This window comes from Hippopotamus amphibius, chromosome 2, assembly GCF_030028045.1.
Source record: "Hippopotamus amphibius kiboko isolate mHipAmp2 chromosome 2, mHipAmp2.hap2, whole genome shotgun sequence".
NCBI classification, from domain to species: Eukaryota; Metazoa; Chordata; class Mammalia; order Artiodactyla; family Hippopotamidae; genus Hippopotamus; species Hippopotamus amphibius.
In genome coordinates this window covers 194555614-194572163 of record NC_080187.1, presented here as the reverse complement: position 1 = coordinate 194572163, position 16550 = coordinate 194555614, and the positions used below count along the sequence as shown (strand labels likewise).

Genomic DNA, 16550 nt, shown 5'->3' with positions numbered 1-16550 from the left:
TCTTGTCTCTGCAGATCCTTTGGGGGTACGTGAGGTTAAACCATTAGCCCTCTCACTGGTGATAGGGGGGAATCGGGTCACTCTTCAGGGCATCCACAGACCCCTTTATTCTCTATCCAGGACTTGGCTGGAGCCAGGCTGGCCTTTAGGACTGGTCAGTCTCCACAGTGGGCTGACTCATGGTAATTCTGGTGAAAGAAATGAAATTAATATGTTTCTATCATTGTGAAAAGGATGCAGACCCTCTAGTGAGGAGATGGGGTCAGAAACAACGTGCTGGGTAATTTCACTACATAAATAAGAAAAACTAAATGCAAGTATGGTATGAACATTTATGCACAGGGAGGAAATGCCCATCTTTGTACCCAAGGTTATCTAACCAACACACCACTGGAGAACACTTAACTTTGTCATAAACTAGGAACCAGGAGTCACTGTTTCCCACCTATCTGTGCTCCCCAGCAATAGGCAGCTTCCCACTGCTAGGTCTGAACCCAAGAGAAATGGTAACATGTCCACACAAAAACTTGAACACACGTGTTCATAGCAGCTCAAAGTGGGACAACTCAAATGTTCAACAACTGATGAACAAAATGCAGCGTATCCATACAATGGGATATCACTTAGCAAGAAAAAGGAATTAAGTACTTGATTCATGCTGTGAGATGCATGAACCTTGAAAACATCATACCAAGTGTAAGAAGCCAGGCACAAAGGACCGCGTAGTATATGATTCTGTTTACATGAAACATCCAGAACAGGCAGGTCCACAGAGACAGAAAGTAGATTGATTAGTGGTTACTTAGGACTAGGGGATTGGATTTCCTTTTAGATCATGAAATTTGATAGTCGTGATGGTTGCAGTACTCTGAATATACTAAAACCCACTGAAGTATATACTTTAAAAGAGCGAATTTTATGATATTTTGAATTATATCACAATAAAGCTGTTTAAATGTATATGGAAAAATAGTAGGTGGTCTCTAGATATTTTCAGTATTTTAAAAACAAAACCAGAAACCATATAAGTAAGGCTCACCAAAAATGTCCCATTTTGCTTTTTTGGTTAAAAGTGGGACGCATGGGGCTTCCTAGGTGGCGCAGTGGTTGAGAATCCGCCTGCCAATGCAGGGGACACGGGTTCAATCCCTGCTCCAGGAAGATCCCGCGTGCCGCGGAGCAACTAAGCCCGTGCGTCACAACTACTGAGCCTGCGCTTTAGAGCCCGTGAGCCACAACTGTCGAGCCCATGTGCTGCAACTACTGAAGCCCACGTGCCCAGAGCCCGTGCTCCGCAACAAGAGAAGCCACCGTAATGAGGAGCCCACACACCACAATGAAGAGTAGCCCCCACTCTGCAACTAAAAAGAAAGCCTGCGCACAGCAAAAAAGACCCAACACAGCCAATAAAATTAATTAATTAAAAAAAAAAGTGGGACACATGGGACTTCCTAGGTGGCGCAGTGGTTAAGAATCCGCCTTCCATTGCAGGGGACGTGGGTTCAAGCCCTGGTCCGGGAAGATCCCACATGCCATGAAGCAACTAAGCCCATGAGCCACAACTACTGAGCCTGCACTCTAGAGCCTGTGAGCCACAACCATTGAGCCTGTGTGCTGCAACTACTGAAGCCCATGTGCCTAGAACCCATGCTCCACAATGAGAAGCCACCACAATGAGGAGCTTGCACACCATAATAACGAGTAACCTCCGCTTGCCACAACTAGAGAAAGCCCATGTGCAGCATCGAAGACCCAATGCAGCCAATAAATAAATAAATAAATAAATAAATGTATTAAAAAAAAAAAAAGTGGGACACATAAGCCTGGTAACCTGGTCAATTCATACTAATAATACAAGCTCCTCTGTAAAGAGCTTTTACTATGTACCAGGCACCATGCTAAGGCCTTTGCACAGACCAACTCATGTAATCCTTGTAACAGCCTGTGATACAGTTTATTACCTCCATTTCACAGGTGGGGAAGTTGAGGCTGGGAGGGCTGAATAACTTGCTCACGGTCGCACAGCCTCTAAGTGGCAGAGGGGGGATTGTAACCAAGTCTGACTGCAAACTGGATAGGAAACTCTGTGTGGAGGTTAATTTATTCATTTGCTGTTTAATTCTGCTGGTAATTATTAGAGTTAAACAATGGCAGGGCCAGAGGATTTACCAGGAACCCCCAAGCTACTCCAAATCTAAGAAAAAACTGTGTGTTTGCTGCTAAAATATAATGTCCAAAAAGATAAAATCATGACTCCCTTGAAAATAAAACATGAACAAACATCAAAACGTTTATTTAGGACTTCCCTGGTGGCACTGTGGTTAAGAATCTGCCTTACAATGCAAGGGACATGAGTTCAAGCCCTGGTCTGGGAAGATCCCACATGCCATCGAGCAACTCAGCCCTTGCACCACAACTACTGAGCCTGTGCTCTAGAGCCCGTGAGCCACAACTGTTGAGCCCACATGCCACAACTACTGTAGCCCTCATGCCTAGAGCCCGTGCTCCACAACAAGAGAAGCCACTGCAATGAGAAGCTTGCACACCACAACAAAGAGTAGCTCCCACTTGGCGGCAACTAGAGCAACCTGCACATAGCAACGAAGACCCAACTCAGCCAATAAATTAATTAATTAGTTAATTTTAAAAAAGTTTATTAAAAAAAAGTTTAACTTAATAAGGGTATTCGTAAGATGTCACAACCAGCTCAGTTTGACGTCCAGAGATTTATATTCCCTTCTGGCAAAAGTCGCTTGGCTCACGGTAGAGGACTCACTGGCACCGGCAGGTCAGGCGCTCAGCAGCAGCAGCATTAGCCGGCTCCACCTTTGTAGGGGGGTTCTGCTGTTGCCACGTCCTCGCTCCTGCTGCATGGCCTCTTCATTCACGGGCCTGTAGAGCCAGCACTGTGGCAGCTGAGTAAAGAAGCTCTCTGACATCCACAGAGCACAGAAGTTTGCTGTTGTTACCCGACTATCAAGAGTCTCCTCTGCAGTGGCTGCAGTGGCCGCCTTTAGAGGCGTGGACATGGGAGACGAGTATCTTCAGTCCATACCTATTCAGAGGGGTCCAGCCACGTATCTCTGTCCAAGATTTCCTTGTCACCAATCTTCAAGGCCCTGACCATCCAGCCCAACCATCGGCAACTGCCCATGAATCAATGGAGATCTGTACTCTGGCCATCTCTCACCCCAGACATAGTGTACAGTCATGTATCCTGCTTGAATTTCTGTCCAGTGGGAGGATTTTCCTTCACTGTTGTCTTCACAGTCCCTCCTGAGTGGAGCTGTGATGCTCCAGCTGTCCACTTTCATGTAGTACCAGCATATCATACAGACCCGCTATAATCCAGGCTTGGGTTTTTCTCCCTCCGTCAACTGGTCACAAGCAATCCCCTGAAGGCCATAAGGCATGCAATGAGGAGGAGGCAAAGCAACAGGAGTTGGTGTTGCAGGCATCTGAGCCACCTACTCACACAATTTACTTGGACCTCATTAACTGCCTGAGTTCAGTCTCTTAGATACCATTTCCACTTGATGAAAGATTGCTACTGTGCACACCCAACCTTATAACAAGGTAGGTCAGACAACATCCATATTATGATGTGAGCTCAAGCTGCATGGTCACCTCATTCAGCCTCTGCCAAGACCTAGTAGCAAGCCAGAACCTGCTTCTCAAAAGGAGAATAATTATCTGCAGAAGAGGACATAGATTTGCTTCAAAATCCTAGAGGTTCTGCACTGTAATTCTATTGTGCTTGCCAGAGGCTCCATGTAACTTCTCTGTTTGACACTTCAAGTATCATTGGACCTGTTGGATTGTAAGACCCAAGTGGTAGAGCAGCTCGTACTGCAGCCTAAACAGCTACAGAGCCTTCTCTTGTTCTGCTTCCCAATCCTCCAGCCTATAGATGGGTTGAGGTTGCATACTCAAATGTGCACATTGCCTCCAGCATGACCGACCAAGGGTTGTGCCTCTTTCTTTTTGTAGGTGATACAAGATGCAGCAATTCATCTTTCACCCTGGTGGGGATATTTCAAAATGCTCCAGACCAGGGAACCCTCACAAATTTCACTGCTAGTACAATTCTATGTCAATCTGGGTCCAATCAGGAGAAAGAAGCCACAGAGTAACATGAACAGAGAAAGATAAGTATAAGAAGGTTAAATATAACAGGGGATTGGAGCAATGAGGAGCTGGCCAGTAAAAAGTGGAGAATGCTAAGCAATATAGGGTTAAGAAGCAGCCAAGACTGCGGTCCTGGCACAAACACAGAAATATAGATCAGTGGACCAGGATAGAAAGCCCAGAGATAAACTACGGTCAACTCATCTATGACAAAGGAGCCAAGGATATACAGTGGAGAAAAGGCAGCCTCTTCAATAAGTGGTGCTGGGAAAACTGGACAGCTACGTGTGAAAGAATGAAATTAGAACACTGCCTAACACCATATACAAAAATAAACTCAAAATGGATTAAAGACCCACATGTAAGGCCAGACACTATAAAACTCCTAGAGGAAAACAGAGGAAGAACACTCTTTGACATAAATAACAGCAAGATCCACCCCCTAGAGTAATGGAAATAAAAACAAAAATAAATAAATGGGACCTAATGAAACTTCAAAGCTTCTGCACAGCAAAGGAAACTATAAGCAAGACGAAAAGACAACCCTCAGAATGGGAGAAAATATTTGCAAACAAATCAACAAAGGATTAATCTCCAAAATATATAAACAGTTCATCCAGCTCAATATCAAAAAAAACAAACAACCCAATCAAAAAATGAGCAGAAGACCTAAATAGGCATTTCTCCAAAGAAGACATACAGATGGACAAGAGGCACATGAAAAGCTGCTCAACATCACTCGTTATTAGAGAAATGTAAATCAAAACGACAGTGAGGTATCACCTCACACCAGTTAGCATGGGCATCATCAGAAAATCAACAAACAGAAAATGCTGGAGAGGGTGTGGAGAAAAGGGAACACTCTTGCACTGTTGGTGGGAGTGTAAATTGATACAGCCACTATGGAGAACAGTATGGAGGTTCCTTGCAAAACTAAAAATAGAGTTACCAAATGACCCAGCAATCCCACTGCTGGGCATATACCCAGAGAACACCATAATTCAAAAAGACACATGCACTCCAATGTTCATTGCAGCACTATTTACAATAGCCAGGACATGGAAGCAACCGAAATGTCCATCGACAGATGAATGGATAAAGAAGATGTGGTAGATATATACAACAGAATATTACTCAGCTTTTAAAAGCAATGAAACTGGAACATTTGTAGAGACATGGATGGACCTAGAGACTGTCATACGGAATGAAGTGAGTCAGAAAGAGAAAAACAAATATCATATATTAACACATATGCGGACTATAGAAAAATGGTACAAATCAACTGGTTTGCAAGGCAGAAATAGAGACACAGATGTAGAGAACAATCATATGGACACCAAGTGGGGAAAGCGGGGAGGGTTGGGGGGGATTGAACTGGGAGATTGGGATACCAAATAGTGCACTCTAAATATGTGCATTTTATTGACTGTTAACTGTATCTCAATAAAAGTTCTTAAAAAAAAAAAAAAAGCAGCAGCAGCCAAGAGCTGGGTACTCCCTCAGTTTTTATGATAGTGATAATTTAACTGTACTATGATTGCCTGTTTCTGTGTCCCATCACTAGACTATAGGGTCCTTGAGAGCAAGGATCACATGCCTTGTTCTCCACTATATCTCCAGTGCTAAAGGGGAGACCCAGCACCTCAAAGACTAGGAGTGAATGAACGAATGAATGAATGCAGCCAATATTGGCACTCTAGCGACCTGCAGGAGAATTATCCTGTTTCCTGCCACACATGCCAGACCCAAACAAAGGTATCTCCAACACACACGGGGATGCTTCCGTCCAATCTGAGAAGATGCTGATAATCCTTTCCAGGGAGCCGCCAGTGGAGGGCTGTGTGTAGCCTCTGTCAACCTCTCCTAAAGAGGAAGCAAAAGCCTAGCCCAACTTCCCAGACTGTCCCCACTGGGTTGTTAGTCCTCAAGCCGAGCGCTAAACAATAACCCCAAAAGAGTCCCACTCTGCCCCTGATTGCTATGTGATCACATGCACACCGCCAGGCCTTGCCTGTTGGGACCAGAACAGGTGTAGATGGGATTCTCATCAAAGGCTCCTCTCCGGACAGGGGAAAGCAACTGCCCGGGGCTGGGTCGGGCCGAGCCAAGGCGGGGCGGGGCGGAGCGCCGGCGGGCCTAGAAAACAGGCCCGGGTCGGGCCCCAGCAAAGGCAGAGCCATGGGGGACTCGTTCGAGGAGCGCACAGCCCGGCTGCTGATGGACTTCTTGGAGTACTGCGCCCGGGAGCCCGGCACCGCCGCTCGGGCGCCGTCCTCGCCCGAGGCCGCCGTGCTGCGCCACGTGGCCGCCCGGATACAGGAGACGAACCTGAACTTCTTCTCCCAATACCGCGGCTTCCGCGGGAACCGCGCCCAGCTGGTGGCCTCGATGGCGCAGGAGCTACTCGCCAGCGACCGTGGTGGCCCCCCCTGGGGCCGCGTGGCAGTGCTCGTGACCTTCGCGGGGACGCTGCTGGAGAGATCGCCGCAGGGGGCCCGTAGGGGGAAGAAGATGGAGAACGACGACGTTAGCAAGGACTGCCGGCTCCTGGTGGCCTTGCTGTGTGCTCAGCTCTCTGGACAGCACCGCGCCTGGCTGATGGCAAACGGCGGCTGGGTGAGCACGGCGGGCGCGGGGACCCAGGGCGGGTGGGCAGCCCGGGACGCGCCCACGCGAGCGGCAACCGGAGGGACCTTGCGGCGCCAGCCCCATGCGGCGTTCGTTTCAGCGGGACCGGGACTTTCCAGGTGAAGTCAGGCTTTCTCCTCTATTGGCGGAGTCAGTCACTGAAACAGGCCTAGCTAGACTGCTCTCATACTAGCCCATTCTGAAATAGCAGCGCACGACTTGGGTTTGCAGACTTTGGCCTTGCCCTTGACCGCCCTCTGGGTTTTAGAGTATGTTCATGTTAGGTCAGGATGCTTTGCTTAGGTAGAGGTTCCCAAAGTGGTGAAGTCAACAACAGGGTGGCCTGGGCCAGGTGAATTCTTTCTCCAACGCTTATTAGGTGCACCTCTCTCCATGGACCCCACAGCTCTGCAGGTCAGAGCACAGCAGCCTAAAACGTTGGAATGGAAAGGCAGCCCCTTGCCCTGTGGCCACATCTCTCAGGAAGAGCTGAGGCAGAGGTGTTGGCCGCGGGGGGGGGGGGGGGGGGTGCTGGCACTCAGTGGTGGTGCCAACTCGAGGTTCCTTAACTTCTGACTCACTGCACCCAGCCCTCAATTGGGAGATAGCCAGGTGCCTGGCTCACGGCTGTAAGCCGTTGATCTCTGGTCTAGGCTAGAGCAGGAGGCCATTACACCGCGGCTCTTAAACTAGCTCATGATCAAGGAGAGTCTGGCCAGCCTTCAGTAAGAGGGTGGAATGCCTCCTGGGTTCTGAGCAAGACCGCTGCTTCTTTCTTCTCTTCCTTACTGGAACTGAATCAACCACCCAGGTTATACAGCCAAACTATTAAAACCAACAAAAAAAAATCTAAGAATCTAAGGAAGACACTGCAAGAAATTTAGCCTACTGTTTTGCAATTTCCTGATAGACCTGTATTGATGAATAGGGTTCTGTTTGTGGAGGAAAGGTAGTATTCGAATCAGAACCTTGACCTTACATGAACAGCTTGAGGTGTTAGCATTAACTCCATTCTTTAGGGATGTGAAGGGATGGGGGATGGGGGGCGGGGTCTTCAAATATCTAGGCCTGTGAACTCTCAGAACCCCACCTGAGCCCTTTGTCTTAAGGCATTTGACCCCCAAGGGCCCTCCGCACTAAAGAGGAAATTGATGCAAGGGGGCGAGGGGCGTATTTTGTTCTCATCTTTTGGCGAATCACCATTGAGTAAGGAATTATCTCTTAACATCAAGAAGCAGAAATTCTCCAATTGAGTAAACAAGACATGCCCACACCTCTCCCAGCTGCAGTTAAAGTGCCACAGGCTGGATTTCAGGTCCCTTCCTCCCCGTTGTTCTGAGTGGAACTGTTTGCTTTATTGTCTCAGGTGATACCTTTCAGTTTAGTGATTTGTCTGCTTCCCAAATGGCATCTGTTCTTTGCTCAGGAAAGAACATGACATAGTATTTTACCTTCCTCTTGGCTTTTGAAAGAAGTGAGTGAAAAGATGAGTATTCCTGCTCTCAGTGACAAAGTTGTGTACCCTGTGTCCTTCTGCCCCCTATGTCAGACTACTTCTTACAAATCCTAACTCAAAGATTCCTAATTACAAGATACCTATTGGTCAGGATTTCCTTTTTTTACGTTTCAAATCCAGGAGTTGTCTTAGGGTTTAATCTAGAACCTCCTGTGTATTTAATTGAGTACAGGTTCTGAGTGTTATGAAGCAACCTAATTCTCTTCTCCCTCCCCCTTATAGGATGGATTTTGTCTCTTCTTCCAACGCCCACTGCAGCCATCTTGGGAAAGACAGCTGGTCTGGGTTTTTCTCTCATACTGTACAGCAATAATGTTAATCTACTTCTGGAAAAAAATTCGTGAGTTCTAAAATTCTTAATTCATTTCTACCTGCCTAACTGGGACCAGCCAAGCAAATGTGAGATGTGTAAGAACAGACCAGAGTAAACCACCTTCTGAGACATTTTTACCTGCATTCATATAAGGAGTCCTACAGTGATTCAGCAGCATTTTAACTCCTGACAGGTACTTGAGGTAATAGGACAAAGGCACAGATGGCTCTTCTTTCAGTGGGGGACACAGGGGTCCAAAGGCTTATTGCTCCAAAGAATTACAGAAGAAACTGCTTTCCATTAAATAGGAAATACGGTGCTATTTGCTACATGTGAATAGGAGTGGATGTGCATCTCATTTATCCATGATTTCATGTGCAACTGCTGACTAATTTATCAAGGCAGTGTGTCAGGGTGTAAAATGATACTGCAAGTCCTCCGAGTCACAGTTTCACAAAGAATGTAATTGTAAATCTTTTTATAAGGAATTCTTTCTTAATCCTTTAAAATGTAATTTCTGGGACTTTTAGGTTTCTGGAGTTAATATATTGAAATTTTATTTTTCTGACCTCAAATTATTAAATCTTTAAAGTTTTAATAAATTTATGCCTCTTTAAAAAAAATAGTTGGTTTTACTTGGGATTCAGTAAGCCTTTATTCTTAGGAGTAACTTGATGACAGTTTCCTTTTTATTGTCTCTTTAAATACAACACACAATTATTTTAAACATTTAATCAATACACAAGCATATAACAAGTCCTTCTCTTTCACTTTTCATTCTGCAGTCAACGCATCATTTGAAGTTGATAGAGAGAGAAAACGTTACCCTCTTAGATACTGTACCTGAGGCATATGAATTTAGGAGACAAAAGACAGATTAACAGGAGAAAAACATACAAACCTTATTTGATATTAATATTTTTTTTACAGGGGACTTCATAGAAAAGAAGTGAAAACTCAAAGAAGCAGTTAGACTTGGGGTTTATATACCATTTTAACAAAGGGTGATAAATTGTGGAGATATGGCGAAACAAAGGAAAGCGATATGGGCTTCCAGAGGTGGTGTATTGTGGGACAGTGACTAGGAAATATATGGGGGAAGCTAATGGAAGATGAGGATTATTTTAGTAAAATTAATGCAGATTCATCTTGATGTTAACTCCCATCACCAGTGATAAGAATGTTCTCCCCTTCCTGGTACAAGAAGGCACCCTTCTCACAGAAAATTTATGCCCTGCTTTTAGGCAGAAAGGGGGAGCTGTATATGCTATTTCTGAGTTGCCTTCGGCTCAAAATAATCAACATGCCAAAGTGGCATATTTGGGGGTAACATGTTCTGATCCCCTTCAGTGGTTAACAGTGAACACTGTTATTCTGCTGCCCAATGGAATCTGCATCCATCTGTCTTTTCAGAGCCTACACAGACCCAACCAAGCTTGCTAGCAGGCAAGGGAAAAGCTTATGTGAGGACAAGAAGCCTGTTCAGATCTGCTTCAGCAACATCTTCATGGCCAAAGCTGTTGTGAGGCTAGTAAAACAAGACTTGGACCAAAAGGAATGGATAAAATGATCCAAGATGGACAGGTGATGTGACCATTACAAACGGTGCTACCATTCTGAAACAAGCACAAGTGTTACATCCAATAGTCAGAACACCGGTGGAGCTCAGGCTCAAGAGAAAGAAGCAAACGGCACCATAACTGTGGTCATCATTGCTGGCTCTCTCTTTGATTCATGTACAAAGCTTTTTCAGATATGGGTTCATCATTTCCAAGTCATTTTAGAAGGATTTGAAAAAAGGGTATTGAAACCTTGACATGCCTTGACCTGTGGAATGAGTAACAGAGAAACGTTGTTAAACACTGCAAGTTCACTGAGCTCAGCAGTTGTCTCTCGGTATTCAAGTCTGCTCTCTCTTACATGAGTGTAAATGCGGGGGAGGACAGTGATTGACCCAGCCACAGCTACTGGTGTAGATCTTAGAAATGTCAGAATAGTTAAGAAACCTACTGGACTTCCCTGGTGGCACAGTGGTTAAGAATCTGCCTGCCAGTGCAGGGGACATGGGTTTGATCCTTGGTCTGGGAAAATCCCACATGCCATGGAGCAACTAAACCCATGCACCACAACTACTGAGCCTGCGCTCTAGAGCCCGCGAGCCACAACTACTAAAGCCGGTGTGCCTAGAGCCGATGCTCCACAAGAAGAGAAGCCACTGCAGTGAGAAGCCCCCACGCTCCACAACTAGCGAAAGCCCGAGCGCAGCAATGAAGACCCAACATAGCCTAAATAAATAAATTTACTAAAAAAAAAAAAAACACACCTGCTAATGCCCTCCAGGGTATAATGCTAAGTGAAATAGAAAAACAAATACTGTGTGATCTCCCTTACAGGTGGAATCTTTAAAAGAGGAAAAAAAAAAAGAACCAAGTCATAGAACAGGTTGGTGGTTGCCAGAGGTGGGGGTGTGGAGGGTAAGAGAAATGGGTAAACTGTTCTTGTTTTTTTGTTTTTAGCTTAAATAAACTGTCATTTAAAAAAAAAAAGGAAACTTGGTAGGACAATTGAGTTGGTGGAAGGGCTGGTTCTCACCCAAAAGATGGCCAGTTCTGACATAATCAGAGTTGAAAAGGCTAAGATTGGGCTTAAAAACAGATCAGGATAATCAGTTTCTTATATGCCCATATGGACCGAGCCCTGAGGGAAGACAGACTATATTCTAAATTTAACGAAGCAAATTTTAAAAATGGATATAGTGTCTTTCTCATACAGGAGTCTATTCTTAAGACGTGCTCTTAGTGATCTTGTATTAAATTTCCTGATCAAAATGAAGATTGTGGTAGTTAAGGATATTGAAAGAGAAAATATTGGAACCAAACCAATTGCTCATACTGACTGACTTATTGCTGACATGCCGGGTTTGGTTGAGTGAGCTGAGGGGGTCCATTTACATGGTTCTGGCAAACTGCTCAAGATTACAGGCTGTATAACCCCAGGAAAAAGTTACAACTGTTGTTTCTGGTTCTAACAAACCGGTGATTGAAGAAGCTGAGCCCTCAGTTTATGATGCTCTGTGTGTTATTTGTTGTTTAGTGAAGCAGAGAGCTCTTATTGCAGGAAGTAGTGCTCCAGAAATAGAGTGGGCCCTGTGGTTAACTGGAAATTCACGAACATTGAGTGGTGTGAAATCCTACTGCATTCATACCTTTGTAGATGTTACAGAGGTCATTCCATCTACACTAGCTGAAACTGCTGGCCCGAATCCCATTTCTACCAACACAGAACTAAGAAAATCGGCGTGCCAAGGAGGAAAACTAGGCACCAATGTCCAAAAGGGTGATATTTCCAGTGTTTTGGAGGAACTGGTTGTTCAGCCTTTGTTGGTTTCAGTCAGTGTACTGACTCTAGCAACTGAAACTGTCTGGGGCGCTGCAAATTGATGTGGAAAACACTCAGTAACCTGGATAACACTGGCTGGCTGACACCATCCTGGCCACTGAGAGTGTGGCTGGAGTGGAACACTGCCTTGGTGTCCATTGTTGTTTGTAAGATCAGTTCCTCTTTAAATTCCTGGGCTTGGACTTCCATCTGGTGTTTGCTTGAAATTGTACTGACACATGAAAATATTAGCTATTTGGTTGCAAAATAAAAAATGGCAGTGTCCTTCCAGGCCTTCCTGGCCATTATTATACTTCCATTTTATAAACAATTGGACCTGCTTTTTCTGTCTCATATTATGAGCCTTTCCTCTTCATAATATGTGGTTCTGCTTTGTGTGAGTGGCAGAGTGCATGCTGCAATATGGCAAGATAAACTGATTTAACCTTCCATTGCCATGTGTTTTAGGGTGTTTCTTCTCTTCTGGGCTATTGGAAACAATGTTGCATGGAATTTTTTTGTGCATGGCCCTGCACCATTATGTCTGTAGGAGAGAATCCTAGAAAGAGATTCTGAGTCACAGTTTATATGTATTAAAATTTGGCTTCTGCTAAATTACTGTTTAAAATAGTTTCTGTGAATCCAAACTGACACCAAGACAGGGAATGCCTAGCTCTTCACACTCTTGCCAGTGTTAAATCATCCTAAGCTTTTGCCTTGGTGGTTTTTGGTGTTTCTGTCTTCTCCAAGAAGGTTGTGCTTGTCCCAAGATTATAAAAAGAGTATTTTATGTCCTTGGTTACTGATCCATTCTGGAATTTTTTTAGTATAGTATTGTAATAGGAAGGAAAATCTGACTCCATATTAGATCTGTTCCTTTAAACTTTGCGCTGTGTTGTCTGTGTTTAGTCATGCTGGCTCTGCACCTTTTATAAAAGGATATTGCCTACAGCCTGAAATATATAGGATAGCCTATTTTTAGGGCTCTGACCTTTAAGAATCTATTCATATATAGATAAAAAGTTGCAGAACAGAGAATAATATGTCTTGTTGAAGGTTTACAGGAACATCATGACCTGACCTATGTGGATAGCTACAAGAACAAAGGATTCCTACACCAGGAAGTTTGCAACAACTAACCATGCCCCTCCCTCACATTGCCTTTAAAAGTGCTTTGCTGAAACTCTTGGAGAAGTTCAGGGTTTTTTGAATAAGAGTCACCTGTCACCTTGCATGGCCCTGCAATAAACCTTTTTCTGCTCCAAACTACGACCTTTTGGTTTGTTTGGCTTCAGTGTGTGTAGGGCACGTGAACTTGCATTTGGTAACAGTATGAAGTAGGACTCACTTCTAAAAGAGTTGGGGTGGGTATTTCAGCATTGTTTACAGGTAGTGTGTTTTTTCCCAGCTAATTTGAATGTATTCTCTAGTTTGTTGACTTATCTTTTCCTCTACTAGTAACACTGTGTCTCAATTACTATATGTTTATGGCATGTTTGAACATCTGTTGCTATAGTCTAATCTCCCTCACTGTTATTCTTTTTCAAAAAAAAAAAAAAATCCTTGGCTATTTTTGTGAATTATTTAAGATGAAGTCTAAAAACCAGTTTATAAAGAATCCATTAAGACATTGCTTTAGGATTTTGAATAGAATGGGATTAGATTATAAATCAACTTGGAAATAAGTAGTACCTTTACAGTATTGTGTCTTCCCTTCTAAGAACATAACTCCTTTTCTATTTATTTAGGTCTCTTACGGTTTTCTTCATACAGGTCCTATGTTCTTGCCAGGTGTATTCCAACTCTTTGAGTTCTTTTGCCACTGGGAATAGTATCTGGAGAGAATGTTTTGCCTTCCCAGAGAGAGCCTGCCTGGAAGAAAAGAGCTCACAGGATAGAGGTCAGAGATTGGGGGTGGGATGGAGTATGGAGAAAGTTTTGATGACATGACAAATCTCACAATTTGGCTGTGCCTAAAGCTACTTGGGGCTCAATAAATTTCCTTTTCTGCTTAAACTGATTTTTTTTAACTTTTTTTTTATAATGGAGTGTAGTTGATTAACAATGTTGTACTAGTTTCAGGTGTACAGCAAAGTGGTTCAGTTACATACACATACGTGTATCTATTCCTTTTCAAATTCTTTTCCCATTTACATTGTTACATAATATTGAGCAGAGTTCCCTGTGCTATATAGTAGGTCTTTGTTGGTTATCTATTTTATTTATTTATTTTTTTAGCTGTGTTGGGACTTCGTTGCCACACACAGGCTTTCTCTAGTTGCAGTGAGCAGGATCTACTCTTCATTGCAGTGCACGAGCTTCTCATTGCCATGGCTTTTCTTGTTCCAGAGCACAAGCTCTAGGCACACGGGCTTCAGTAGTTGCAGCGCGCAAGCTCTAGGGCACGTGGGCTTCAGTAGTTGTGGCATGTGGACTCAGTAGTTGTGGTGCATGGGCTTAGTTGCTTCACGGTATGTGGGATCTTCCCAGACTAGGGCTCAAACATGTATCCCCTGCATTGGCAGGCAGATTCTTAACCACTGCACCACCAGGGAAGTCCCTTATTTTATTTTTTAATTTTTTAATTTTTTAAAAATCTATTTTAAATATAGCAGTGTATACATGTCAATCTCAAACTCCCTAATTATCCCTCCACCCCCACCCTTCCCCTCAGGTAGCCATAAGTTTGTTCTCTAAGTCTGTGAGTCTGTTTCTGTTTTGTAAATAAGTTCATTTGTATCAATTTTTTTTAGATTCCCTATATAAGCAATATCATACAATGTTTGTCTTTCTCTGTCTGACTTCACTTAATATGACAATCTCTAGGTCCATCCATATTGCTGTAAATGGCATTATTTCATTCTTTTTTATGGCTGAGTAATATTCCATTGTATATATGTACCACATTTTCTTTATCCATTCCTCTGTCTATGGACATTCAGGTTGCTTCCATGTCTTGGCTATTGGAAACAGAACTGCAATGAACATTGGGGTGCATGAATCCTTTCAAACCATGGGTTTCTCCAGATATATGCCCAGGAGTGGAATTGCTGGATCATATGCTACCTCTGTTTTTAATTTTTTAAGGAACCTCTATACTGTTCTCCATTGTAGCTGTATCAATTTACATTCCCACCAACAATGCAGGAGGGTTTCCTTTTCTCCACACCCTTTCCAGCGTTTATTGTTTGTAGACTTTTTGATGATGGCCATTCTGACTGCTGTGAGGGGATATCTCATTGTAGTTCTGATTTGCATTTCTCTAATAATTAGCAACGTTGAGCATCTCTTCATGTTCCTGTTGGCCATCTGTATCTCTTCTTTGGAAAAACGTCTTTTTAGGTCTTCTGCCCATTTTTTGATTGGGTTGTTTGTTTTTCTTTTTTATATTGAGCTGCATGAGCTGTTTGTAAATTTGGGAGCCTAATCCCTTGTCAGTCACATCATATGCTAATATTTTCTCCCATTCTGTGGGTTGTCTTTTTGTTTATGGTTTCCTTTGCTGTGCAAAAGCTTTTGAGTTTAATTGGATCCAATTTGCTTCTTTTTGTTTTTATTTCCATAATTCTGGAAGATGGATTGAAAAAGATATTGCTGCGATTTACATCAGAGTGTTCTGCCTGTGTTTTCCTCTAAGAGTTTAATAGTGTCTGGTCTTCCATTTAGGTCTTTAATCCATTTTGAGTTTATTTTTGTGTATGGTGTTAAAGAGTGTTCTAATTTCATTTTTTTACATATAGCTGTCCAGTTTATCCAGCACCATTTATTGAAGAGACTGTCTTTCCCCCATTGTATAGTCATGCCTCCTTTGTTGTACAATAATTGACCGTAGCTGCGTGTGATTATTTCTGGGCTTTCTATCTTGTTCCATTGATCTATATTTCTATTTTTGTGCCAGTACCATGTTTTGATGACTATAGCTCTGTAGTATAGTCTGAAGTCAGGGAGCCTGATCCCTCCAGCTCCATTTTTTTTTTTCAAGATTGCTTTGGCTATTCAGGGTCTTTTATGTCTCCATACAAATCTTAAGATTTTTTGTTCTAGTTCTGTGAAAAATGCCATTGGTAATTTGATAGGGATTGCACTGAATCTGTAGATTGCCCTGGGTAGTATAGTAATTTTGACAGTACTGATTCTTCTGATCCAAGAACATGGTATATCTTTCCATCTGTTTGTGTCATCTCCGATTTCTTTCATCAGCGTCTTATAGTTTTTGGTGTATGGGTCTTTTGTCTCCTTAGGTAGCTTTTTTTTTTTTTAAGCTCTTTATTGGAATAAAATTGCTTTACACTATTGTGCCAGTTTTTGAGGTACACCAAATTGAATTAGCTGTATTTATACATATATCTCCATATCCCCACCCTCCCGTGACTCCCTCCCACCCTCCCTATCCTGGCCCTCTAAGTCATCACCCATCATCAAGTTTATCTCCCTATGTTATGCAGGAACTTACCTTAGGTAGTTTTATTCCTAGGTATTTTAATCTTTTTGATATGATGGTAAATGGGCTTGTTTCCTTAATTTCTCTTTCTGATCTTTCATTGTTAGTGTACAGAAATGCAACAGATTTCTGTGTATTAATTTTCT

General features: G+C 43.2%; 1 protein-coding gene and 1 pseudogene across 1 annotated transcript; both read left to right on the top strand.

Moving 5' to 3' along the window:
- The first annotated feature begins 3027 nt into the window (after positions 1 to 3027).
- Positions 3028 to 10134, top strand: BCL2L10 (BCL2 like 10). The gene is made up of 4 exons (XM_057720797.1): positions 3028 to 3077; positions 6153 to 6744; positions 8495 to 8612; positions 9999 to 10134. Exons 1-4 carry the CDS (start codon positions 3028 to 3030, stop codon positions 10109 to 10111), a joined length of 873 nt encoding a protein of 290 aa, XP_057576780.1. The 3' UTR covers positions 10112 to 10134.
- A 1136-nt stretch (positions 10135 to 11270) lies between these two features.
- LOC130844691 (T-complex protein 1 subunit delta-like) lies at positions 11271 to 12025 on the top strand (annotated as a pseudogene).
- Positions 12026 to 16550: the final 4525 nt, after the last annotated feature.